Source organism: Copadichromis virginalis, linkage group LG3, assembly GCF_057382275.1.
Source record: "Copadichromis virginalis isolate Kocher_CV1m ecotype Utaka linkage group LG3, C_Virginalis_male_GT1.1, whole genome shotgun sequence".
Taxonomy (NCBI): domain Eukaryota; kingdom Metazoa; phylum Chordata; class Actinopteri; order Cichliformes; family Cichlidae; genus Copadichromis; species Copadichromis virginalis.
In genome coordinates, this window is record NC_140620.1 from 7,865,510 (window position 1) to 7,890,486 (window position 24,977).

General features: G+C 42.2%; 4 protein-coding genes across 6 annotated transcripts in view; 3 read left to right on the forward strand and 1 right to left on the reverse strand.

The window, feature by feature from the left end:
- zanl (zonadhesin, like) overlaps positions 1–254 on the forward strand; it is a 64,278-nt gene extending 64,024 nt beyond the window's left edge. The window contains exon 88 of the mRNA XM_085436631.1: positions 173–254. Within this exon, the coding sequence (XP_085292757.1) occupies positions 173–254 (82 nt within the window). The remainder of the gene's footprint in view (positions 1–172) is intronic.
- LOC146712545 (H-2 class II histocompatibility antigen, E-S beta chain-like) lies at positions 7–2,788 on the forward strand. The gene is made up of 5 exons (XM_085443674.1): positions 7–431; positions 541–754; positions 835–902; positions 987–1,112; positions 1,537–2,788. The coding sequence occupies exons 1-5, from the start codon at positions 380–382 to the stop codon at positions 1,560–1,562; spliced, it is 486 nt and encodes a 161-aa protein (XP_085299800.1). The 5' UTR covers positions 7–379; the 3' UTR covers positions 1,563–2,788.
- Positions 2,789–2,862: 74 nt separating this feature from the next.
- LOC146712546 (macrophage mannose receptor 1-like) lies at positions 2,863–17,886 on the forward strand. 3 transcript variants are annotated; one of them, XM_085443651.1, is made up of 5 exons: positions 2,863–3,236; positions 3,377–3,538; positions 3,727–4,101; positions 4,262–4,600; positions 16,855–17,886. In XM_085443651.1, the coding sequence occupies exons 2-5, from the start codon at positions 3,469–3,471 to the stop codon at positions 17,199–17,201; spliced, it is 1,131 nt and encodes a 376-aa protein (XP_085299777.1). In that variant the 5' UTR covers positions 2,863–3,236; positions 3,377–3,468; the 3' UTR covers positions 17,202–17,886. The 3 variants fall into 3 exon arrangements, with proteins under 3 accessions (XP_085299777.1, XP_085299786.1, XP_085299768.1); XM_085443660.1 differs by having other exon boundaries at positions 3,416–3,538; XM_085443642.1 differs by lacking the exon at positions 2,863–3,236 and having other exon boundaries at positions 3,255–3,538.
- Positions 17,887–22,119: 4,233 nt separating this feature from the next.
- On the reverse strand, positions 22,120–24,043 carry LOC146712547 (E3 ubiquitin-protein ligase TRIM21-like). Its single transcript, XM_085452145.1, has one exon. The coding sequence runs from the start codon at positions 24,037–24,039 to the stop codon at positions 22,390–22,392; it is 1,650 nt and encodes a 549-aa protein (XP_085308271.1). The 5' UTR covers positions 24,040–24,043; the 3' UTR covers positions 22,120–22,389.
- Between the last annotated feature and the right edge of the window lie 934 nt (positions 24,044–24,977).

Sequence of the window (24,977 nt, forward strand, 5' to 3'; positions counted from 1 at the left end):
ACTCCCTCAATGCACCCTTGAGTATCCTTAAGAGGATGAAGAGCTGGTCCAGTGTTCCATGTATAACGGACGGACTGTCCTTTCCAGCACCCTGGCATAGACCTTCCCAGGGAGGCTGAGTAGTGTGATCCCCCTATAGTTGTAAGACATCCTCCGGTCCCCCTTCCTAAAGATGGGAACCAATCCAGAGGTACCACCCCAAACACAACCAAAACATCCCCAAAACATCCAGAGTCTTCAGGAACTCAGGCTGAACCCAGGGGCTCTGCCACCAACGAGTAGTTTAACTGCCTCAGTGACTTGACTCACTGGACATTGGTGGGTCTTCCCCCTCAACGCCAGGCTCTGCTTCCTCCACGAAAGACGTGTCAGTGGGATTATGGAGGTCCTCGAAGTATTCCTTCCACTGCCTGACAATGTCCTCAGTCGAAGTCAGCAGCACTCCACCCACACTATTAATATGCACTGTGCCTTTTAAATAAATGCATTCAAATTATACAGAGAACGTTAATGATAATACAAACTAATAATGTCTTGCAGCTCCGCCCACTGTCAAACTTCACTCCACCACGCCTCTCTCCAGTCACCATCCTGCCATGTTGGTCTGCAGTGTCTATGACTTCTTTCCCAGTAAGATCAAAGTGAGCTGGCACAGAGACGGACAGGAAGTCACCTCTGATGTCACTTCCACTGAGGAGATGGAGGATGGGGATTGGTACTACCAGACCCACTGCTACCTGGAGTACACACCCAGGTGAGCATCATGATAATAATAGTGCTAAAGTTTAAACATTTAAAGTCCAGATCTGAGAGTCACTAATGTTTGTGTCGAAGGTCTGGAGAGAAGATCTCCTGTGTGGTGGAGCACGCCAGCCTGGAGAAACCTCTGATCACTAACTGGGGTAAATACCTGTCTGCTTGTATCTACACACCTGTACACACCTGTCTGTCTGTCCACCTGTCTGACCCTCACCTGTGTGACTCAGATCCCTCCTCATCCTCATTCATGCCTAAGACAGAGAGGGACAAGCTTGCCGTCGGCGCCTCAGGACTGCTCCTCTGTCTGATCTTGTCTCTGGCTGGGTTCATCTACTACAGACAGAGAGCTCGAGGTCAGAGAACCACTCTCACTCACAGACCAGTTCATACCAGAAACCAGTTCAGACCAGAAACCAGTTCAGACCAGACTGAAACCGTTCAGAGATACAAAATCTCAAACCACATACGATGGGTCTAAAACTGGTTTTGATCAGGTTTACATCAATATTTTTTTTAATATATTGATGTTTTAAAATGTACACTTTTGGGCAGGTTAAGGCCAGTTTCACACATTTCTAGAATAATACTGTACATTAGTTTTTGGCTGCATTCAAACGCAGGTTTTCTACTGGTTTCAGAGAACTCTTGGTCCTTGTCCAATCCCTAAAACATGAAACTTTTCTGAATCATCAGTATTGCTCAGTTTAAAATCAGCTTCCATGAAGTGCTTTCAGAGTTTGCTGGTGACTGTGTCCTCATCTCTTCTTCTTTCTCCAGGTCGTATCCTGGTTCCCACAAACTGAGGCTGTTCCTGGTCCTGGTTTTCTCTGATGTTTTAAAGTCAGCTGCTTCCTGTGTTTAGCAGACTGATGACGGTGTAGCCAATATGTCAGCACACCAAAGAATAACTGAAACAACATCTGTGCCAAAAGAAGAAAATGTATTCAGGGTCTGACTGCAGTTTACCATCTGTGCTTAATATGTTATAGAGCAGCGGTCCCCCAACCCCGAGTCGTTTGGTGCCGGGCTGTGAGAGTTGAGGTTCGGGTGTAAAATGTATGGTTTTCAGGGTTTTTAGCGGTTTTTAGTGTTATTTTTGTTTTTGTCGTTAACTCGGTTTTTGTGGGTCTTTAAACGCGTGTTATGAATAAATCTTCTTTTTTCGTTAGCGGTGCTAATTTTCTTTTGTGGTGTTTATTTGCGACACCTTAAAGGCCGTGAAAACATTGTCAGGCATAAACCGGTCCGTGGCGCAAAAAAGGTTGGGGACCGCTGCCATAGAGATTTCTGGATTGGAGCATGTCATCCTTCAGGACTCATATCTGCTTTGAAAAGATGAGAAGCTGTTCTTTACGGGATATTTGGTGTATTACGGTAGCACAAAGCATTCACAGGCTACTGCTGTCTGAACTCTGCTTAGGTTTTACCGTCAGTGTTTTGCAATGCCGTAGCTCCTCCACCAACTGGGTTAGAGAGACATTTCAAAGACGAGCTTTACGAAACTTTACATCATTAGAAAGCACGAGCAGCCACAGTCCAATCACGGAGAAGAACTGATGATTGATTGATGATGATGCACGGAGCAGAGAGGCAGGAATGGAGAAGTGGCAACGCACAAAAAAAGAGCAGGAGATTTAAAAACTCCAGTGTGGCCCAGGCTGAAAAACCTTTTTATACATATTTTTTATATTTCATATTTAAAGTTGGTGTTGTGTTACATTTTGTTCATGTTCAATATCAGTTTCCACTTAAGTATAAAGCTGAAAAAACTGTCTGTTTTGTTTCTTTCTAAATGTCTGTATATAGTCTGGCCAACAAATACTAAAAATGAAAAGAGCTACAGTGTCTTGCAAAAGTATTCGGCCCCCTTGAACTTTCCCACATTTTGTCGCATTACAGCCACAAACATGAATCAATGTTATTGGACTTCCACATGAAAGACCAACACAAAGTGGTGCACACGTGAGAAGTGGAACGGAAATCATACATGATTCCAAACATTTGTTATAAATAAATAACTGAAAAGTGGCGTGTGTGTGATTATTCAGCTTGAACATGTGACTGCTGCATCAGTGCACACAAAAGTCTTTGATAGGTTTATAAGATCATGTCAGCGTCAGAGCGATCCAGCGATATTGATCAGTACAGGCAGCGTTATGTTTATATTCTCAAAAATCAACAGACTCATATTCATGTTTCTGTCACAGAGTGGTGACCTGTTCAGGTGCACCTCTGCTGTCATATTTGGATATTAGAAACTTCCTCTTTCTGCTTGTTGGACAGTCCAGTGTTTCTTCTTTCCAGAGCTTAATGTAAATGAGTCCCTATGTAACTGATATTAACAGTGTGTCTTTGAGTCAGTGGGAAAAACTCTATATTTTCATATTCAAATACTGAGTACAAAGAGCGTGTGTGTGTTAGTACAGATGGTTATTTACTGCACAGCTGTCTGCATGAACACCAGAGAAGAACCAGATGTAAGTTTCAAACCTGCAGGCTCATTTCATGTTTGTGTACAGAGGTGCTGTGTGGACCACATTTGAACTGTTGCTTTTTTCTTCTTGGACAATTTTAAACAGATGATCATTTATTAAGAACAATCATATATTTCTTACAGCAGTGTGTGACAAACTAGATATCTGAGTTTAATATAAAGTGCTGCGTGTCCATCAAACACTGAAGAGCTGCTGGATTCATTGTTTCCTCCAAATGACAGAAAAGTCATTTTCATGTGACAGAGCGACGATGCAGTGGAGTCTGTTTCTGCTTCTTCTGATGGGTGAGTGATCATTTTACCAGGACTCCTGATTGTTTCCACCTCAAATCCTTTAGTTTGATCAGGACTCATTAAACAAATGAACCCTTACTGAGAAAATCAAGGATTGACCTGTAAACTGGACAGTTTGATGGGAACATGAGTTTCCTGCTTGTATCAGCAGATATCCAACAGTATTTCTTCTGTTTCAGGTCAGTGTGTCTTCATCACATGTCAGCTGTATGAGTACCACTTTATTAAAGAAGAGATGAGCTGGGATGAAGCACGGGCATACTGCAGAGAGAACTACACAGACCTGGCCAAAGTGTTTGACCTGACAGACATGAGAAGACTTCAAGACTCTGCACAGAATCAAACAGAAGCCTGGATTGGACTGTACAGCGAGCCAGGAAGAGACAACAGGACGTGGCACTGGTCTCTGCCGGGGGAGGAATACACTGAAAATAAGACCTGTTGGGGAGATAAAGAGCCAAATGACAAAGCATACCCTGAGAACTGTGTAATGACAAGCATGGCGTGGATAGATTTCCCATGTACTCACACATTTCAGTTCATCTGCTATAACGGTGAGAATATGTGGACAGTAATATGATAATACAATACTTAATAATGTTATAATGTAGTTTATAATCTGTGTTATATCACATGTTCTTGAAAGAGGCAGTTTTAAGAATGAGACGGATTAGCTGATAAAGATGTTTTTGTGTTTTTCTGTTGACTCGACAGAAACGATGAAAAACAACAAAACCTTTCATTTGACTGAGACGTCTGTGACCTGGACTCAGGCTCAGAGCTACTGCAGACAGCATCACACCGACCTGGCCAGTGGACTCAATCAGATATACAGTGAAGAGTTTAAGAAGCTGAAGAACTCTACAGCCTCGTGTATCGGCCTGTTCAGAGACAGCTGGAGGTGGTCAGATGGGAGTAACTTCTCTTTCAGATACTGGGACTCATTTAATGATGGACTAAACAACAGGACATGTGCTACGACTCTGTTAGAGAGATCAGGAAGATGGAGCTCTGCTGGATGTGACCAAAGAAAGCCTTTCTTCTGCTATGATGGTGAGTTTACACAGATTTATCTCAGCTGTTTGTCCAATAGATGAACTGCTGGAGTCTCTGAGAGGATTTAGGTCAGTATGTTTCTTCAGCCACTTATTTTTTTTTTTTGCCTGTCCCGTTTGGCTCTTTTGCATCAGAATTATTGTCTAAAGGCAAAGAAAGATGCCCAACGGATTCACTTTACCAAATTGACCATCCCAGCCTTGCCGTAATGGTCTATTTGATTCACCTTTTATTGTTTATTTTATTTATTTTTTATTTTCACTTGCTAGATATGGGACAGACTTGAATGAGGAAAAGAAAAGGGAGAAAGGAAGAGGGGGAAAAACAGCGGAGAAGAGGGACGGGGATAAAGGGCAAAAAAACAAAAAACAACTAAATAAGCAGACAAAAAAATACATATATCAATCACCTGGATCACCTGTTGAGAAAGAAAAAAGAAAACAAGCTGAAGAAAATGAGAGCAATACAGTAAACAACATCACGATGATATATGTGAATATGACAGTAAATACTAAATATTAAACATTATTGTGCAGCACATAAGATCAACAGAACACAGTGTGCTTTGAGGTAGGAGCCAAAAAGGGTGTAGTTTGTGGGTGTGATAACCCGTGTGTACACCTGTGAGCATGGACGCGCTTGTGTTTTTTTAAAAGGTTCCTTCATGTAATAATCTGCTAGAGGGTGTGGGGGGGCCACAGCCCCGTCCTCCAGGGCATGAAGCAGGTATGGAGGAGATCAAAACTCCAGACATCCAGAGGCCCCCAGAACACAAGAGACCAAGGAAGACCAACAGAGGGGCAGCCGCGCCACTGTCCCAGAAAGAGCTGAGGAGAGTCCCAGATGAGGGCTCACTCAGCAGCCGCGGAGCAGAAGCCAGGGGGGGGTTGCAGTGACGCGCCCGTGAGCTCCACCGGCAGCCAGCTGTGCCTGAGTGACCGAATCCCAGGCCGAGGGGCCGAGGGCACCCAAACCCCTGAAGTGGCCCGAGCGAGCCCCAGGCTCCAGGCCCCGATAAGCGGCCGCCAAGGAGTGAGCCGGTGTGTACCTGGACGCCCACCCCCAGACACAAAGAACCACCAACGCACCGATGTCTGAGGGAGTCCGCCACCGGCAGGGGAAGTGGTGGTAGGGGGAGATAGGCCTCCAAACCTTGGAGGACCTGAGATGTCCCCAGAGAGGTGGTGTCTGATACCCAACCTGACATATAGACACAGACATACAGGCACACACAGATACAAACATCCATTCCCACCCTCATGCTCTCATATGCACTTACTCCACACTCAACCGACGTGGAGACAGACATAAAGAGACGCTGTACACACGATCACACTCCCCAAGCGTACTCTACGAACCAGGTCTAGGTACCCTTGCCCCTGGTGGGGGAAACTGCACCCAGACCCAGGTGGTGTTACCCTTTTCCCTGCAGTGGGGAGAAGCAGACCGCCCTGACTCTGCAGCAGCAGGGAGGCCCCACACTCCAGACCCCAGTCGGACGGCCAACTCCTCCTCCCAGACCCCCCGCTCCAGCAGGCAACAGAGAACGGGGGTGAGAGAAGACTCCAAACCTCCCTCCACCCGCTCATTGTAGTGTTGATGCATGTGTGTTCTAAGGTGCATTTAAAACCCAGGAGGGCATGGAGCTACCTGCCAGAGAGCAGCAGGTAAGCGCATAGTCCCTCCTGCTAGGAAAATTGAGGCAGAGGCAGCCAGAAGGGGACAGAGAGGGGGGGGGGGGTAGCCTCCTCTGCACCCTGGTGACATACCTTTACCCCAAGGCCCTGCATGTGCGGGTGGTTGTGGTGGACCGGGAAGAGGGAGGCAGCTGGAGATGGGGAGGGAAGGAAGGGAGGGGCAAGTGACCCCTCCCTGGGGCCAGCTGTATGGGGGTCGAGCCCCCATACACCCACCCGCCCACAACCCCAGCAACATACCAACCAGGACCCAAGGCCCCGAGGCCCAGCCAGGGCCCCAGCCCAGAGACGGAGCGCCCCCAGATCCTCATGCCTGTCCCGGACCCACCCAGGGGCAGCCAGACTACCAGGTCAGTAACCCACGTCCATCAGCACAGACCCTCCCCTAGCCCCGCTGCACGCAGCCACAAGGAAACCGTCACCTAAGAGTCAACAGAGCCCTTAATAGGCCATGACCGCTACCCCGGGTTGAGCCCCCCAAGGAAGATGCTCCTAGGGAACCCCCTGATGCCCTAAGCCTGTCCCTACCCCCACACCAATCACAACAGCGAAGGTGGGACCAAACTATGACCCCCCACCCCCACTAGGTGATGGAGCTGATCAAAGGAGCCCAGAGCAATTGACCTGATGTGGTGGCAGAGGCTGTATCAAGACTAATGTAATCTAATAGATAATTTCTATATTGGTTAGAATTAAGATTATTTTTATTTTTCCAGTTCATGAGGACTGTTTTCTTGGCTATGCATAGGGCAGTGAAAACCATATGGGCTATATTCTTTTCTGTAGTGACATTATCTAAGCTGCCCAACAAACACACTAAGGGGGAAGTTGGAATGTTACATTTCAGACACTTTGATAAGTCTTCACATATCTCGCGCCAAAACTTCTGAACTGGTGGACAGAACCAAAGAGCGTGAATGTAATTGTCTGGTGTATTGTTTTGACAGTGTGAGCAGTTGTTGGAGGATGTAAAGCCCATCTTGAACATCCGATGACCTGTATAGTGCACTCTATGTAATATTTTGTATTGAATTAATTGAAGACTGGGATTTCTAATTAGATGAAAGGTTTTTAAGCAAATCTGAGACCAGAAGTTTAGGTCTAAGTTAACTGAAAAATCCGCTTCCCATTTTGCAATAGGAAGTGATATTGATTCATCTGTTTTAGAAAGCATTCTGTATATTTTGGATAGTAATTTGGGGGTTTTAAGAGTAAGAAATTGAACCACACTTGGTGGTGTTTGTAGTTCAACTTGACCCGGTTTAAATTTCTTTTTTACTATGGATCTAATTTGTTGATATTCTAAAAGTCTTTTCTTGTTGATCCCATATTGTGTAACTAGTCCGTCAAATGGAATAAATTCTGTTCCTTCTAGTATATGTTCTAAATATTTGATTCCTTTATCACTCCAATCTGAAAAGTTTATCATATTATTGTTTTGTAATATGTCAGGGTTGTTCCAGATAGGTGTACGTTTGCATGGGATTAATGAAGACGCCGTCAATTTTAGAAACTCCCACCATGCTGTCAGAGAAGAGCTGATGTTGATGCTTTTAAAGCATTCATGTCGTTGGATGTTTGAGCTGATAAATGGCAGATCTGAAATCTCTAGATTATTGCAAAGTGCTTGTTCTACATCTAGCCAAGGTTCATCTAAGAGGGTATGTTTTAGCCATCCTGAGATAAACTGAAGCCTGTTGGCTAAGAAGTAGTGCTGAAAGTTAGGCAGTTCTAGTCCTCCTTTATCCTTGGTCTTTTGTAGTGTTTTTAAGCTTATACGTGGGGGTTTATTTTTCCAAAGGAATTTGGACATACATGAATCTAGAGATCTGAACCAATCTTGCAGCGGTTTAGTTGGGATCATTGAGAATAAATAATTTATTTTGGGTAATACCATCATTTTTATAGCGGCAACCCTTCCCATAAGTGATATGGGTAGACATTTCCATCTAGCCAGATCATCTTCTACCTTCTTTAAAAGTGGGATATGGTTTAATTTAGTTAGATCTGCAAGCTTGGGAGAAACATTAATACCTAAATATTTTATATTTCCTGATTGCAGTGGTGTAGAAGAGGAATTATGGAAGGAGCAATTAATCGGTAGGACTGCAGATTTTGACCAGTTAATTGAGTAATCTTATATTCTTGCAAAAGAGTTTATCAATTCAATCACCCCAGAGATATTGGTTTTTGAGTTTTGGAGAAAGAGTAACACATCATCCGCATAAAGGCTGATTTTATGTTCCGCGTTCTTGCATTTTATGCCTTTAATTACTGAATTCTGACTAATTGCTGCTGCTAGTGGTTCAATAAAAATTGCAAACAGTGAAGGGGAGAGTGGGCATCCCTGCCTGGTGCCCTTCAAGAGACAGAAGCTGGAGGATGTCTGGTCATTTGTTCTGACACAAGCTGTTGGGGAATTATATAATATTTTTAACCAGTTAATGAAAGAGTTTCCAAAACCAAATTTGTGTAAAGTTGCAAATAGAAATTTCCAGTTAACTCTGTCAAATGCTTTTTCTGCGTCTAAAGAGAATATTGTAGTTTCTAGGTTTTTACTGTATGAGTAGTCTATCAAATTAAGTAATCTACGTGTATTTGTTGATGAGTGCCTACCTTTTATAAAACCAGTTTGGTCAGGATGAATTAAGAGGGGGGTTATTTTCTCCAGTCTCTTTGAGAGAGCTTTGCAGATTATTTTAAGGTCTACATTTATAAGGGATATTGGACGATAGCTTGAGGGATATACAGGGTCTTTGCCTGGTTTTAGCAGGAGATTAATGTTTGCAGAATTCATATTTGATGGAAGTCTGCCCTTTTCTTTAATTTCCAACAACGTTCTGTAGAAAACTGGTGCTAGAATCGACCAGAATTCTTTGTAGAATTCTGCAGGAAAGCTGTCTGGACCTGGAGCCTTATTATTGAGGCGATCGTGGCTCAAGAGTTGGGAGTTCGCCTTGTAATCAGAAGGTTGCCGGTTCAAGCCCCGGCTTGGACAGTCTTGGTCGTTGTGTCCTTGGGCAAGACACTTCACCTGTTGCCTACTGGCGGTGGTCAGAGGGCCCGGTGGCGCCAGCCTCGCCTCTGTCAGTGCGCCCCAGGGTGGCTATGGCTACAATGTAGCTTGCCATCACCAGTGTGTGAATGTGTGTGTGAATGGGTGGATGACTTGATATGTGAAGCGCTTCGGGGTCCTTAGGGACTAGTAAAGCGCTATATAAATAAAGGCCATTTACCATTTATTGGGCATACTTATCAGAGCTTCCTGGAGTTCACCTGGTGTCAGTGGTGAATCCAGTGCCATTGCTTGAGTGTCTAATAATTTTGGAAGAGTTATGTTGTCCAAAAACTGATCAATTTCCTTTTTAGACGGGTTTATTTGTGGTGAATACAACGTTTTATAGAAGTCTTCATCTTTTTTTTTTTTTTCATGTTTAAGTAGTGATGTTTTAAATCTCCAGTTTTTACTTGGCGTAGTATTATTCTTGTGCATTAGTGTTAAAGATACAGGACCATGATCGCTGACAGCTATAGGATGAATCTCAGTGTCTGAAATGTTACTCAGCAGTGAGCTGCTGACCAGAAAATAATCCAGACGAGAATAGGAGTGATGGACATGTGAGAAAAAAGTATATTCCTTACTGGTGGGGTGAAGGGAGCGCCATGCATCGCAAAGACCAAAGTCGCTCATATACTGTTTGATTATATTTGTGGACTGCCAGTTGCCCTGAGTTCCTGCTGTATTGAGCCTATCCATGTCTTCATTTAGTCCAAGGTTGAGGTCGACTCCAAGAACAAGTGTGCCATCTAAGTGTTCAGAGAGTGCACTGAAAAAACCGTGAAAGAATGAGGGATCATCAACATTTGGACCATATACACTTGCAATACATAGCTTTTTATCACGTATAGATAGTTTAATGATTAAGAATCTGCCCTCTGGATCTATAACTGTATCGAGTACTGTGAAATTAATATTTTTATGTATTAAAATTGCTACTCCTCTTTGTCTAGAATTCTAACAAGCTGAGAACACATTAGGAAACTCAGGTGTTTTAAGTTCATTCGAACCTCTAAGAGGTCTGTGGGTCTCTTGTAAAAGGACAACATCTGCCTGTAGTTTTTTGAGTTGATTAAATATTTTTAACCTCTTTTCTCTGGAGCCAGCTCCATTTATATTCCATGTAATGAACCTCAGTGCACCCATAGATGTTTGTGTGTAACTAGGGGTGTATGCTGTGTGCGTCGCTTAGACAGGTGGAGAGAATACGTCACTTGTTCATAAATAAAGAGAAGGAGAGAGAGAAAAAATGTGTGGCGAGATGCTCCCTGAGTCTGACTATGTGTGTGCATATTTACTAATATGAGTAGGCTTGGCTTAAGTGCGTGTATCCTATACGCCTGGGTGCGCTGTCTGACTGAAGTAAATGTGCTGCCGTTGAGCGCATGGTGCGTATGTGTCGAAATAAAGGATGTTGTTTGTGGATGAGTGTCGAAGCAGGTGATCGAAGCAGTGAAAGGAATAAAGAAAGAAACCAAGGACAGGGGTGAGCAGCATAAAAACAAGAGGGGGAAAAGAGAGAAAAAAAAACAAGAAGGAAAAAAACAAACAAACAAAAAAATGAAACATTCCAATCAAACCACTGATGGGGAGTGACGGTGTTAATTCTGCTATCATATCACACTTAAGATGCGATTTGATACCGGTAAGTTATACAGATGTTAATTTTAAGTTAATGCAAGTTAGTGTGAGTGGATAGGGAAAGGGTGTAGTGGATTCTTATCTGGTGTGAGGTTAATACAGCCACGGAGTGATGTTGGGGTCGCGGTGCAGCTGTCCGTCCACGTACAGCCGGTCCACAGCGATGACAGCGCGGGAGCCCTTCTGGATGAAGCCGCATTGGATTGGGAAGAGGACCCTGCGTCGTTCCAGGATCTCTTTGGGGAACTGGTCGTTCACGCTGAAGTCCGTTCCTTTTAATTCCCTGCCGCGGCTTTTCACATGTTGCTTTTGTTTGAAGTGGCCGAATTTGGCCACAATAGGACGTGGTCTCCCGGCCGTAGCCCGAATGGCGATGTACCCAATCGAAGACGATGTTCTTCACCGTGTCCTTCGGCAGCTTTCATTTCATTTCATTTTCATTTATTTATTTATTTCACACTTGGTACAACAATTCAAACAAACCAACCACACTTTCTATCAATAAAGCACTACAACCATGTGTGAAAAGGAGCAGGAAGAAGAAAATATTCTTATTAAACCCCGCCCCCTATCTACAATCCAATTTATATTACAAGTGGGCACCAAAAATCAGGGAACAAACTAACATTAACATTTATCTCCGGTCCTAACCCAAACTAAACAACAAATTTACAATCAGAATATACCACTCCACATAGTAACAAGGAGAAAAATAAAATTAAAATAAATAAAACAAAAATTATAATGGATCCTTTTTCAATGAACTCCAATTTCATTCACATTCTTCATATTGCGTTATTGTTTTAAGCATGTAACACTTTTTAAAACAATGTAAACTTATACAATTCTTTAAATTATAATGAAGTGAGTTCCACAGTCGTATACCCCTAACCGCTGGACTCATTAATCTTTGTTGTCCTAGCTAACTGATGCTTAAAATAAAATTTCCTTTTGCTATCTTCTCCCCCTGAACACAATAAAAATACTGTCATGGTCCTGGGTCGTGCGACCCAGTGTTTTGTGTTTAGTCTATTTTGATGTTTATTGTTTGTTTAGGTTCATTAAGTTATTCCAGCTCATTTGTAATTATATTACCCTTGTATTAAGCCTCCCTTGCCCTTCATGTGTTTATGTGTGTGTGTCTTGTGTTGTCAAGTTCATGCTGTCGCTTCTGTCATCTTCTCCTGTACTCCGTCTCCCTGGTTCGTGCGTCTACCTGTCATGAGTCATGTCTGCATGGTTATGTTTAGTTCATGTCATGTCTAATCTCCATGTTTCCTGTTTTACTTTGTAAGTCTGTATTCAATGTCAGTGTATTCAGTTTCACTTCTCCTGTCCTGTCGTTAGGTTCATGTGTTTCAGCTGTGCTCCCATGTGTGGCCACTTCCCCTGATCATTATCTCGGCAATACCTCTGAAAGATTGAAGATTGTATGTGGCGTTCCTCAAGGTTCTATTTTGGGATCTAAACTTTTAAATTTATATATTAATGATATCTGTGACATATCAAAAAGGTTAAATTCTATTTTATTTACAGATGACACAAATTTGTATTGCTCTGGAGAGAATTTGAAAGATTTGGTTGAAATTATGACTTCTGAGATGTTAAGATTAAAAAAATGGTTTGATGTAAATAAATTATCTTTGAATCTGACAAAAACGAAATTCATGATATTTGGCAATCGTGTAAAGGAAGATGAAGTCATTATGTCCATTGATGGAGAATTGATTGATAGAGTTACTGAATTTCGTTTTTTGAGTGTAATAGTAGATGAAAATTTATTAGACTAAAAAACAATGCACATTTTATATTTTTCATTGTTTTTCTCATATTTTAGTTACTGTATTGAAGTCTGGGGGAATACATATGAGAATACTATAAAACCTCTAAACTTATTACAGAAGAAAGTGATACGAATGATTCAGAATGTTAAATATAGAGAACATACAAATAAATTATTTATAAAATTGAAATTATTAAAATTAGGAGATTTAGTGAAATTACAGACACTATTAATTATGTTTAAGGCTAAAAATAATATTTTGCCCTTTAACCTCTCACACCATAATTATACACTTTAGAAATCAAAATAGAATGTTGTAACTATCAAAAGCTATTTTTAAATCAACAAATACCCCCACTGTATATTTATTATTATTGGTTGCAGATGAAATATCGTCAATGAAAGTCAACAATGCTAATGCCGTTGATCTGTTTTTACGAAATCCAAATTGATTTTCATTTATTAGTTGATATTTTTCAATAAAACTATCAAGTCTTTGCGCAAAAAGTTTTTCGAGCACTTTTGAAAACTGTGACAAAGAGACACTGGCCTATAGTTGTTAAAACTATGCTTATCTCCTGATTTATATAAGGGTATCACTTTTGCCACTTTCATTCGATCAGGAAATACTCCTGATTGCAACGAAAGATTAAAAATATAGCAAAGAGGAATACTTATACAATCTAAAGTCTTTTTAATTACAACCATGTCTGTACCATCACAGTCAGTAGATTTTTTATTTTTAAAGTTTTCTACAATTGCTGCTATTTCTTTTATGGTAGTATCAGCTAAGAATATAGAATTAACCACTCTACTTTCTGCTTTCCAGGCTTCGTCATTTTTCCTAATTAAATTTGCTAAAGTGGGTCCAACATTTGCAAAAAGGAATTGAATTCGTTTACTACTTCAGTCTTGTCATCGACAACTTGATTATTCTTAATGAAATAATTAGGGCGATCTAAGGGTGTGTTCTTGTTACCCAATACCTCCTTAAAAATATTCCAAATGCCCTTAAATTATTCTTGTTTTCCTGAAAAAGTTTATTATAGTAGTCTTTCTTGGCTTTCCTCAATATTAATACCAACTTATTTTTATAGACTTTATATTTCATTTCCGCATTCTTAGTTCTCTGTGTTATATAATCTCTATATAAATTATTTTTCTTTTTACACGCATTTGCAAGACCCTTAGTTATCCAAGGTTTCATATTCTTATTCTTTTTCTTATACTTAAATGATACCAATGGACAATGTTTATCAAACAAGGCCAAATATGTATTTAAAAATGCTCCGTATGCAACGTCGACCTCATTAACATAAACCTCCTTCCAGTCCACTTCCATGAGATCTTGTCTAAACTTGTTAATTGCCTCGTTATTTCTTAACCTTCTATGACTCACAAAACCAACCTCTTCCTTTCTTTTCACATTTAAATCAAAAGTAAAAAAGATGGTAGATGATCGCTTATATCATTTATGATGAGGCCACTCATAATATTACTCTCCAAACTATTAATGAAAATATGATCAATTAGTGTTTCTGATTTATCTGTTATTCTACTCGGCTTTATAATTAAAGGATAAAATCCTTTTCCAAGTAATAATTCAAAAAAATCTGACGCAGCCTTATCATTTGCCTCTTTACAAAGATCAATATTGTAATCACCACACAAACATACAGTCTCTTTTCCCTTAGCCTTACTCAATAAGTCTTCTACTGCCTCTGTAAATAACTCAATCTGTGACCCCGGTTTCCTATATATGCACGTTACAATTACTTCTTCTTTCTATGTCCAACTCCACTATCACAGACTCCATTACATCGTCTATAGCCACAGACATATATTCAACTTTTTTACATTTCAAATCACAATTAACAAAAAGTGCTGTCCCTCCTGCCTTCTTCTTAGTTCTGTTTACAAAGTATAAATCGTACCCTTCCATACAGAAACCCCCTCTTCTCATCTAACCATGTTTCAGACGGAGCAATTATTTGAAACCTGCCTCTCAAACTATACAGAAAATCTTTAATCGAAGCAAAACTTCTATAAAGACTTCTGCAATTAATATGAATTAATGAAAATGTATTAACTATTTCAACTGTATCCCTGAATTGCTCCTCTGTATAATATTCACATGTGACATTAATTGTATTAACCCTCCTGCCTTCTTGGGACCTTTTTGTGCCACTGCTATGTGTTAAATGGCTGCCATTTCCACTGTGTTCAGTGGAATATAACCAAACTTGCCACAGGATAGTTTTTACCTGTCAATGTTAATATTCCAGTGTGAATTCCTTAAATCAGCCTAAAATGGCTGAGCAGCAGAAATCCCCACACCCATCACCCTGGGGACCATTTTCTGCCCATTGACTTCCATTATAAACGCTATTTTTCAACCCCAAATTATCATCATATGATTTTATTTTTTCTTCTTTTCTTGGATGTCAATGAAGACTCAGGGCCTTGAAGTTTTAATTTTTAAATTGCAAAAAAAATGCAAAAAAAATAATGGCAGGTCAAAATGTATGTTGGTGCCAATCTTTGGTCCATCTAAAGGCCTACTTATAATGACAATCACATATTACTTCAACTGGTTTTTTGTGGAAATATTTAGTTTCGTTTTTTGGTTTTTGGGGCTTATAACACAGGGCGCTCATGTAATAACACTGGGATTTGAAGGGTTAAAACAACGAAAATATAATTAAAACTTTACATGAATATTTCAGGGAGAAGTAGTTTTACAAGGTTGGCTAATTTAAAGTGGAATAAAATATGGATATATGGTCTTTTTATGGCGTGGCTGAGAATGGTCCCTAGGGTGATGGGTGTGAGTTTTTTAAAGGATGGCAGGAGGGTTAAGCACATTGCTTTCAGGGTCAATACCTACTTAAATATCATATGATTTATTATCTGAGTCGTCGAGCATTATGCATAATTATTCTAAAACTATTAACCTCAAAAAGAGAAAGGGATCCTTAGCAATCGCACATTCATTTATCGACATATTTTAAAGTCCGTTGATCTTGTTTTCTTCCATGTCCAATTTACAATTTCCTTTTGTCCTTTTCCACCCGAAGTAGCATCTGTTCTTGTAAAGGATGACCTAATTGTTTTTAGGCTCATAGCCATGATTGACTAGCTTCAGGTGGGTTTTGATGAAGCTTTTTACCGTGGTCTCCGCGTCCTCTCCAGCGGCTTCTGGAATACCAGAAAATACCAGATTATCACGCATGCTCCGAGCTTGTAGATCAATAACTGTTTCTTTTCTTTTCTCTATTGAGCTGGGTAACATTTTCTGTGAGACATTTCACCGACTCCCTTAGCGTGGCATTTTCAGCAGCAAGCGTTTCCACCTGCTGCTGGCTGAACTGAGGGATTCTCGCAAGCATTTAAATTCCCGGTGAAGAATCTCCACTATGGACAGCCTTGCATTGAAACTGGACATCGTTGGTCGATTGACTCCAGCATGTCAACAATATCTTTGCCGGCTGGTGATGTTGTGGGGAATCTGCCGGACGAAGTCTTTTCGACAACGGCGTCTCAGGTTTGGCCGGGGAAGCTGCACACTGGGCCTTCTTCATCACGAGATCCTGGAAGCACTGATCAATATAATCTTGGAGAGCCTCTAAACTCTCCTCGTTGTTCTCCAGGGTGTTGGAGATGATTTAGACAAATGTTGTTAGTTATAAGACAATTGATAAGTGTAATTGGTAATACTGAAGCTTAAAGGAATTTGTTCAAATCTAAACTACCATTCGCTTTAATTTTCTGCCAAAATCTCCGGCGTCTGACGTCAGTTACAACACGAGTCGCTTACCTTGTCCGTCACTTACCTCCTTACGATGAAGGAGAAGGAACCGCAGCCACTTATTTCTGCATGTATGTTGAACTTCTGTCACAGGTGAAGATGTTTAGCTGATGGTTGGAACAGAGATTTCTCTGTAGAGCTGCTGATTCGTCTGAAGAATCACTGAAATGTTTTCTTTTGTTCTTCCAGTGAAACTGGACCAAACATCCAGAGACTTGAAGTCCAGATTTAACTGATTTCATGTTGTCTCTGATTTTATGGCAGATAAATTGATTCTGATCAGGGAAAACCAAACCTGGGAGGAAGCCTTGAATTACTGCAGACAGACACATCATGACCTGGTTTCAATCAGCAACCCTCATCAGCAGCGATGGGTCCAGGAAAGAGCCAAAAACGCCTCGACTCCTTTCGTGTGGCTGGGACTGCAGTACTCCTGCACTCTGGGTTTATGGTTCTGGGTCAATGACAACCTAGTGTGCTATGAGAGGTGGGCTTCAGGGGGAAGGACTGAAGACTGTGACATGTCTGCAGCCATGACCACAGGAGGGCAGCACGAGTGGGTCAGTCAGTGGAAAAGTGAGACATTTTATTTTATTTGTATAAAACACTAAAGTTTAAACCTAAAGTCACTTCTTAGCTGCACATGTAGATTTTCTGGGGTGAACTCTGTGTTTCTGCTCAGTGTTTACAGTCTCTGGGTTTGAAAATGACCAACAGATTGTTACCTGCAGCTTAGACATTTGCAGAGAGCAGTCTGTGTTTCATGTCCTCTCCTTTACCAGAGTCAGGAGCATCTTGGTTTCTTCCTTCATTGTTGCTGGATTGGTTCATTATTAAACTGTAGCAGGATGTTTGTTGTATTTAGTTCAGATAAGGTGATGGTTTTAATGTTTCTGCTTCATGTGCTGTAAATCTTTGTATCGCACCATTGTATCCTCAGCTTGAATTACAAAGCCTGTCACTAAAAGCAGGTAAAACCATGTTTGTGTCATGACTCCATATGAGCTCTATAATCTGATCATGTGTTCATGAAGACAAATAAACCTTCATTTAACCAAGTCTGTCACTGTTACAGCTTTCACAGGAACAAATACAAACAGCGCCACCTAAAGGTAAAACCAGGAAACTAACATGTAGCTCCATGACATTTCCACAAATGAAGATATGCAATGAAATGAGGACTGTGTGAACCAATCAGTGATCAGAGCTGCCGCCAGTTATGTTAACAGTTTTTTACCATTTTGGTAAAATGTTTTTGTCAAAGTCTTGATTAAATATAATGATGTTGTCAGGCTACTCTGCAGCTCCTCACTCCTTTGTTAAGTAACTTGTTCTGGACAAAGCAGCAGGACAGATCTCTCCCCATCTCTGTGCGACCTCTGTAAACCTGGTCCTGTTTATCTCGCTGATTTTTTTCCACTCTCATTCACGTGGACCTTCATCTGTTCAGCTTCAGTGAGTCTCCAATCCACTATGACGTCCTGACAAATATCAGATTTGGTTATAAGTGGCAGCATGTCAGACTCCTCCCTCTCTGTCTCCTCCACCATCTGAACCTCAGGAACTGAGAGGAGAACACGAGACAGACAGATGTCAGTGATGGTGATCCTCCATCATCTACAGTCACTGTTGTTCGGTCATTTCCTGTTTTATTTTGATAGTTCTACTCTGAGTTCCCTAATCTTCACTCCTGTTTTCAGTCACTGTGGACAAACAGCTGTTACACTCACCTCTGACTCTGAGAGTCACTGATTTCTGTAGCAGCATGTGTCCATCCTTGTTGTAGATGGTGCAGGTGTAGACTCCACTGTCAGTGAGGTGGAGGTCTTTCAGGGTCAGACTGAGGTCTTTAGTGTTCAGTGGGTCTTTGTTCACCTCAGTGCGCCCTTGTATGTCAGGCTGACTCTGGCCTCTCTGATACGTGTGGACCGTCACATTTTCATGTCTCCACAGGCAGGTTGTCTTTGATCTGAAGGGCAGAAGGACAGACTTTTCCCCCCGGGTCACCTCCACCATCTCTACCTGCAGAACTGACAACAGAACATGAAACAGACTGACATCAGTGAGGTGGATCCTCCATCATGTCCTCTGCTGTGTAACCAGCAGCTCCTGTTTTCAGTGTTTCTCTGACTTGGAGCTGAACTGATGTGTGTTGATGTGTGAGGCTGCACAAACAGCTGTGCAGCTTTTATTCTCACTCAGCTGGAAACAGCTGGACCCACACACAGGTTTACACATCTGGGATTCAGAATATTTTTCTCACCTGTGATATTTAGTAACAGTACTTTGTGTAGCAGGATGTATCCACCCTTGTAGACGGTGCAGGTGTAGCCACCATGGTCACTAATTTGGGGGTCTTTCAGTTTCAGACTGAAGTCTTTAGTTCTCAGAGGATCTTCATTCATCTCTGTGGTCCCTGTGATCCTGGTCCTGTAAGAGATGCTGGTGTTCATTGTTCTGATACACATGGACCGTCGTATTTCGGTGTTTCCAGTCCGCTTTGATGTCCTGAGGAACATCATCTTTGTTTTTTCCTTTGTTTGTTTTCTGTTTTCAAGGTCAGACTGAGGTCTCTGCTTCTCGTGGGTCTTTTCTGTATTTCTGCTCCTTTAACACAGCTGTTCTAACACCTCAGATACACCTGGACCAAATCTCCTCAGGTGAGTAAAGGATGCCTTTAAATGCTGTGAGCTGAAGAAACATTCTGAGCTCTTGTCTTGATGCTTGATGCTCAATCATGCAGATGAGTAAATCCCAAAAAGTGGATTCTGTTCATCTGGAGCGTTTTCAGTGGGAGGAACATTTCTTCTCTCTGATGAAATGACAAAATGTTTCTTCCACTGAAAATGTTACGTCCAGATGAACAGAATCCAGCTTTTGGGATTCTGAGATCTTCATTAACCAAAGGATCCTCCTATCAGAGCTCTGCTCTATCTATATTTCAGGAAGTACAGGATTTCCTTCCCATCTTTCAAAATGGGGAAAAATGCTGTGCTTTCTTAGGCACAGGCCATGTTTTCAGGTAACTTAGCCTTGCCAAACATGCAGGGATTTTATAGGAAAGGACACTAAGGAAGAAATCTCTACAACCAGATCGAGCCAACACTGTAGCCAATTCCCTGCATTGCTATTGGGCATGCAATGTAGAGAACTGGCTGGAAAGACAGCTATAGGATTTACTGCAGGTTAGTGTGGTGAAAGATAGAGATGTACAATGAGGCAAAAAGTATTTATTCAGCCAACAATTGTGCAAGTTCTCCCATTTAAAAGATGAGAGAGGCCTGTAATTTTCATCATAGGCTGGGAAGACTGAATCTGCAATAGGTAAGCAGCTTGTTGTGAAGAAATCAGCTGTGGGAGCAATTATTAGAAAATGGAAGACATACAACATCAAACATTGTCTCCTGTAGCTGGTATAGTTGAGATGATTACAATGTTTAACTTGGGTTATATGCATTTATGTTGTCTTGGAGTTACAAGAAAACTCGTGAACATGTGGATGAAGGTACCTGCAGCTAGGCTGTCCAGCCAGACTGTTGGGGAACTTTCAGTAAGGTTGAAAGAACTGGGAACTTACACACCAATCGAGTTTAACCGCAGGCCAAGTAATCAGAGTAATCAGAAACTGATAGATGGAAAACAACAGAGCTTCAGTACTTTATGTTGTGTGCAGGGCCTGTGCTTAGGAATAGCATACCAGGAGAGCTCTATGATAACTTTGTTTTCTGTTGCAGTGCATCTGCTGTTTAAATCTAAATCCTCCACCTGTCACCTTGACCCTCTGTTATGACCCTCTGAGGCTGAAGCATCATTGACGTGCATGATCCACAAGCTTCAACTAGGATGTATAAATGTGTGCAGTGATGTGTGTGAAGCCTTTGAGGACTCACGGTGTTATTAGCTGTTAGTGAAACGCAGCTTCAGACGTTCAGTTATACGAAGCTGTGAAGGGCTGTCAGCAGGTGATGGCTCAGGTCACAGCCCACCTGTGTGATGTCACTGAACACCTGTGTACGAGCGCTGCTTCAGCCTCTGCAGTCGTGATGTGTTTATAGGACATCAGACAATCCTGCGTCCATGGACAGAAGTCAAACAGTGTTTAGTCTGGGTCACAGGTCCTCTGATGTTCACACAGTCTGAGGAAACTTTGTGTTAACATGTTTCTGTTCTTATAAAAACAGCTGATGGTTTTACAGAAACATGATGCAAACATGAGAATGAACAAATGATTGTTATTAACAGAAACTATTTATTTTTCACTTTGCATGACGTCATCAACACTGTGACACCAGGGGGCGCTCATCACCAGCTGAAGAAGTGTGCAGTGATAATGGGGGGAGTATTGTGTGTACTAGAGCTGTACTGTGGGTACTGCAGTAATGACACCAGGAGAAACTTTCTGTTTTTCCACATAATCTATGATTATTGTTCCCACGGCGACACACACAGCATCATGACCTGAACAACATGATCCCTGATCTGATGTTATAATCCTGTATTTTACACGTGTGTCAGTTTTGGCCGGCGGTCATGTGTCCCTTCCAATAATACGACGCGAGACTGGAATAAAATCCATGGACTGGAAAACTTTATGAAAGAAGACACATGTTAACACACTGCCATGGCAGACATGCTTCCACGTCTCAGGAGGAGGAGGGCACCAAACTCTGAGGTCAAAGGGGAGCTGAGGTATGAATAAGTTATTGGCCATGTTTGCAGAGCCCTTTTAAAAACATGCTTTCATGACATTATTGTGTGTGGGGTGGTGGTCAGGGCTATCCAGACTGACCAGGGGGACGCTGAATGTAAGAAAAAACATGTTTTAATAAAGAAAAAAAGTTTTTGTTCTAAAGAATCTGATTGTTTGCTTGCAGGACACCAGCAGATCTGAGTCCTCCGTCACAGAAGTGTTTATATATGTTCTATTTCTATTGTATATATTAATCAGCATCTGTGGGTGGACAGCAAAGAATTTCATTGCACAGAGAAATGCCTTTTCTCTTGTGACACATGACAAACACTTTGAATCTTGAATCTTTGAATCTTGAAGATGGTCACCTGCAGGTCAAAGGTCATTACATGTCCAACCCACATCCACTGCCACTAAGTTAGACCTTCTTCTGCGCTTACATGTGGACCACCTCGATCCATGACAGTCATTCAGGCAGGACAGGAAACAAACATCCTTACTAAGCATACTGTTTTGCATTTCAAAATAAAAGTTGGGCTGATTTTGATGCCATTACAGGAACTGCTGTGAATTCTTCTTTTTGAATCATCATCAGGTTTACACTAATTGCTTTCTAATTTAATAGAACGTGAAATGTTTGTCAGTAGATACACAGTTAGTCCTGCACAGTCAGAAACATCAACTTATTCTTAGTACTGTGTGCTTGCACTGAACAAGTTGTCCTAACAGAGTCACCTTCATTCAGCTTTACTACTTACAGAGCCAAAATAAGCAGTTTGTATCCAACATAACTCAGCTGGACTCTGATGCTCCGTATAACAGCCACACATGAGTCTGGATTCACTCAAAGCATTGAACAAACTTTATTGGAAATGAAGCTTTTGGACATTTGTTCTCTGATATTTGCTCTTCAGCTCGAGTCTCCATCAGTGGGAACATTTCCTGATTCAACTTTTCTTCTGTTCAAATCAAACTCCATGAGAATCAAAGTGTGAATCAGAGTCCTGATGATCAGATTCTATAGAAACATGGAGACTGTAGAGGATTTACACTCAACATGTTCATTTGTTCCCTTCAAGAAAAATCAATCATTCATCCAATAAAATCAGTCATTGATCAGTTTGATTGACAGGACAGATGATCAGAGGTGCAGAGTTTTTACCTCCATCATTGTTACAGGGACTGAAGAATGGGTGGAGTTTGTGAGTGAAGGAGCAGCCAGTAAAGGAGTAGATCAGAGCTGCAGCACCTACATCATAAAAGGAGACCAGACCCTCCTCATAATCCACAAACACCCCCACCTTCTCAGGACCAGGATGAAGACAGAGACGAACTGAAGGACCAGCAAGAGCTTCGTACTCATTTCCATTTCTCAGCCACACAGTCCAGAAACCATCCTGAGGTCTCAGTGTGATTTTTCCCTTCCTGTTGATCGACTCTGTGGCCACTCCTAAATCCCATTTAGTCTTTCCTTTAACCTGAACCTCAAAGTAAAATCTGCCTGAAGAGAAACTCTGCTCTCCTAAAACAATAGCACACTTAGAAAATCTCTCTGGGTTGTCTGGAAGATTCTTCTCCACATCACTATGATAAACTTGTTTTCCATCATCAGACAGGATGAGTTTAGGATGAGCTGTATCAGGATCCAGAGTCACATCCACCTCATGCTGCTGCACCCTCTGCAGCTCAGCCTCTAACAGCTTCTTCTTCATGGGTTTCCAGACTGTCTCCTCCAGCTGAGCCACAGCTCTCCCCACAGTCCCCTCATATGATGGTGGATGAACTCTGACCTCTGTCCAGTCCTTGCTGGGTGGAGCAGCTTTCAGGGAGGAGAAGCTTTGGAGGAGGTGGAGGTGGTCTTCAGAGCGTGAGAGCTGCTCCACCTCAGAGCTTCTCTCCATCAGCTCAGAGATTTCCTGTTCCAGATCTTTGATGAGACCTTCAGCCTGTTTCTCTGTAGCTTCCTGTTTGTCTTCGATCTCCTTCATGAGCTCCTTCAGGCGTCTCTCAACAGACTCCATCAGAGCCGTGAGGACCTGAACACCTTCTGCTTTCTGTCTGTCTGCAGCATCTTTACTCATCTTCACCGACTCTGTGATCTCCTGAATCTTCAGTCGTCTCTTCTGGATCATCTGCTGAATCTCAGCCTCTGTCTTCTCCAGCTCTGCCTTCTTTCCTTCATATTCTTCTCTCAGAGGAACAAACTCGTGGTTCTTGTGGTCTAAAACAGAGCAGAGCACGCAGACACATGTCTGGTCGGTCTTACAGAACAGCTGCAGAAGGTTATCGTGCTTCGTGCACATCCTGCCTTCCAGGTTCTCCACAGCATCAACCAGCTGATGTCTTTTCAGGCCTTTCAGTGTCAGATGAGGCTCCAGGTGAGTCTGACAGTAGGAGGTCTGACACACCAGGCAGGACTTCAGGGCCTTCAGTCTGGTTCCAGTGCAGACGTCACAGGGAACTTCTCCTGGTTTGGCAGCTTGTTGCTCTGAGCTGCTGCTGCTGGCTTTCTGCTGAGCTTCACGTCTGAACTGAGCAACCATCTCAGAGATGAAGGTGTTGACCCTCAGCTGAGGTCGAGTGTAGAAAGTCTCTTTACACATGGGACACTGACAGCTCTGACTCATGTCCCAGTGCTGACTGATGCAGGTTTTGCAGAAGTTGTGTCCACATGGTGTAGTGACTGGATCAGTGAACACATCCAGACAGATGGAGCACAGAAACTGATCTTCAGATCGCAGATTGCTGGCAGCAGACATGTCTGCACTCTGAGGGAGAAAGAAAAGAAACATTTGATTCAAAATTCACTTTAAATTTCATTTTACAAAGAGAGAAACAAGCGTCAGTAGTCTGAGGAGCTTGGAGAGAAAAGCGTCTGGACTTCTTTAAGTTTCTTTTCATCACAGAAGCTTCTTCACCTCATCCTCAACACGGACCAAGGAATGAATACTGCACTTTTGGAAGAACTCCCTCCCCTGCAACCTCTTATCGTCAAAGGGACGGAGGTGGAGAGGGCAAACAGCCACAGATTCCTGGGACTGCAGGTTACATCAGACCTGAGCTGGACTCTCAACACTACAGCAACTGTGAAAAAAGCCCAGCAAAGGCTTTATTTCATTCGGCTGCTCAGGAAAGCTGGCATGAACCACCACCCTCTCACCCAGGCCTGCAGAGGACTGATAGACAGCATCCTCACCGCAGGCATCACTGTCTGGTATGGAAACACTACACAGACAGAGAGGAAGGCTCTGCAGAGTCATAAAGTCTGCAGAGAGGATTATGGGAACAACACTTGCATCCATGGACCTGCACATACAAAGCTGCACATACAATCTCAGACACAACAGAGCGGATAGCAGCATCACACACAGAACACGATTCTTCAACAGCTTCTTCGACTGTTAGAGAGGTTGATGGCTCCGTGTCAGAGCACCGGCCTCAACGAAAAAGTTATCAGTCGTTCTTTTCCTCTTTTCTCATTACCCACAGCTACATCCATCCTATCAGGCTGCTCACCTCCTGCACTTTCAAACGTCCACACGTAGGCCTGCAGGAATATCTGGACCACGGCCAATCAGAGAGGTCCTGCCCTCTCTCTGATTGGTTTAGCCAACGATACGGGCATAATGTGTTGTTGACCACACGGAGACTTTTCCTTTTGTTTTTGCTCGAATGGTTGGTCGTACCGGTGTGACCT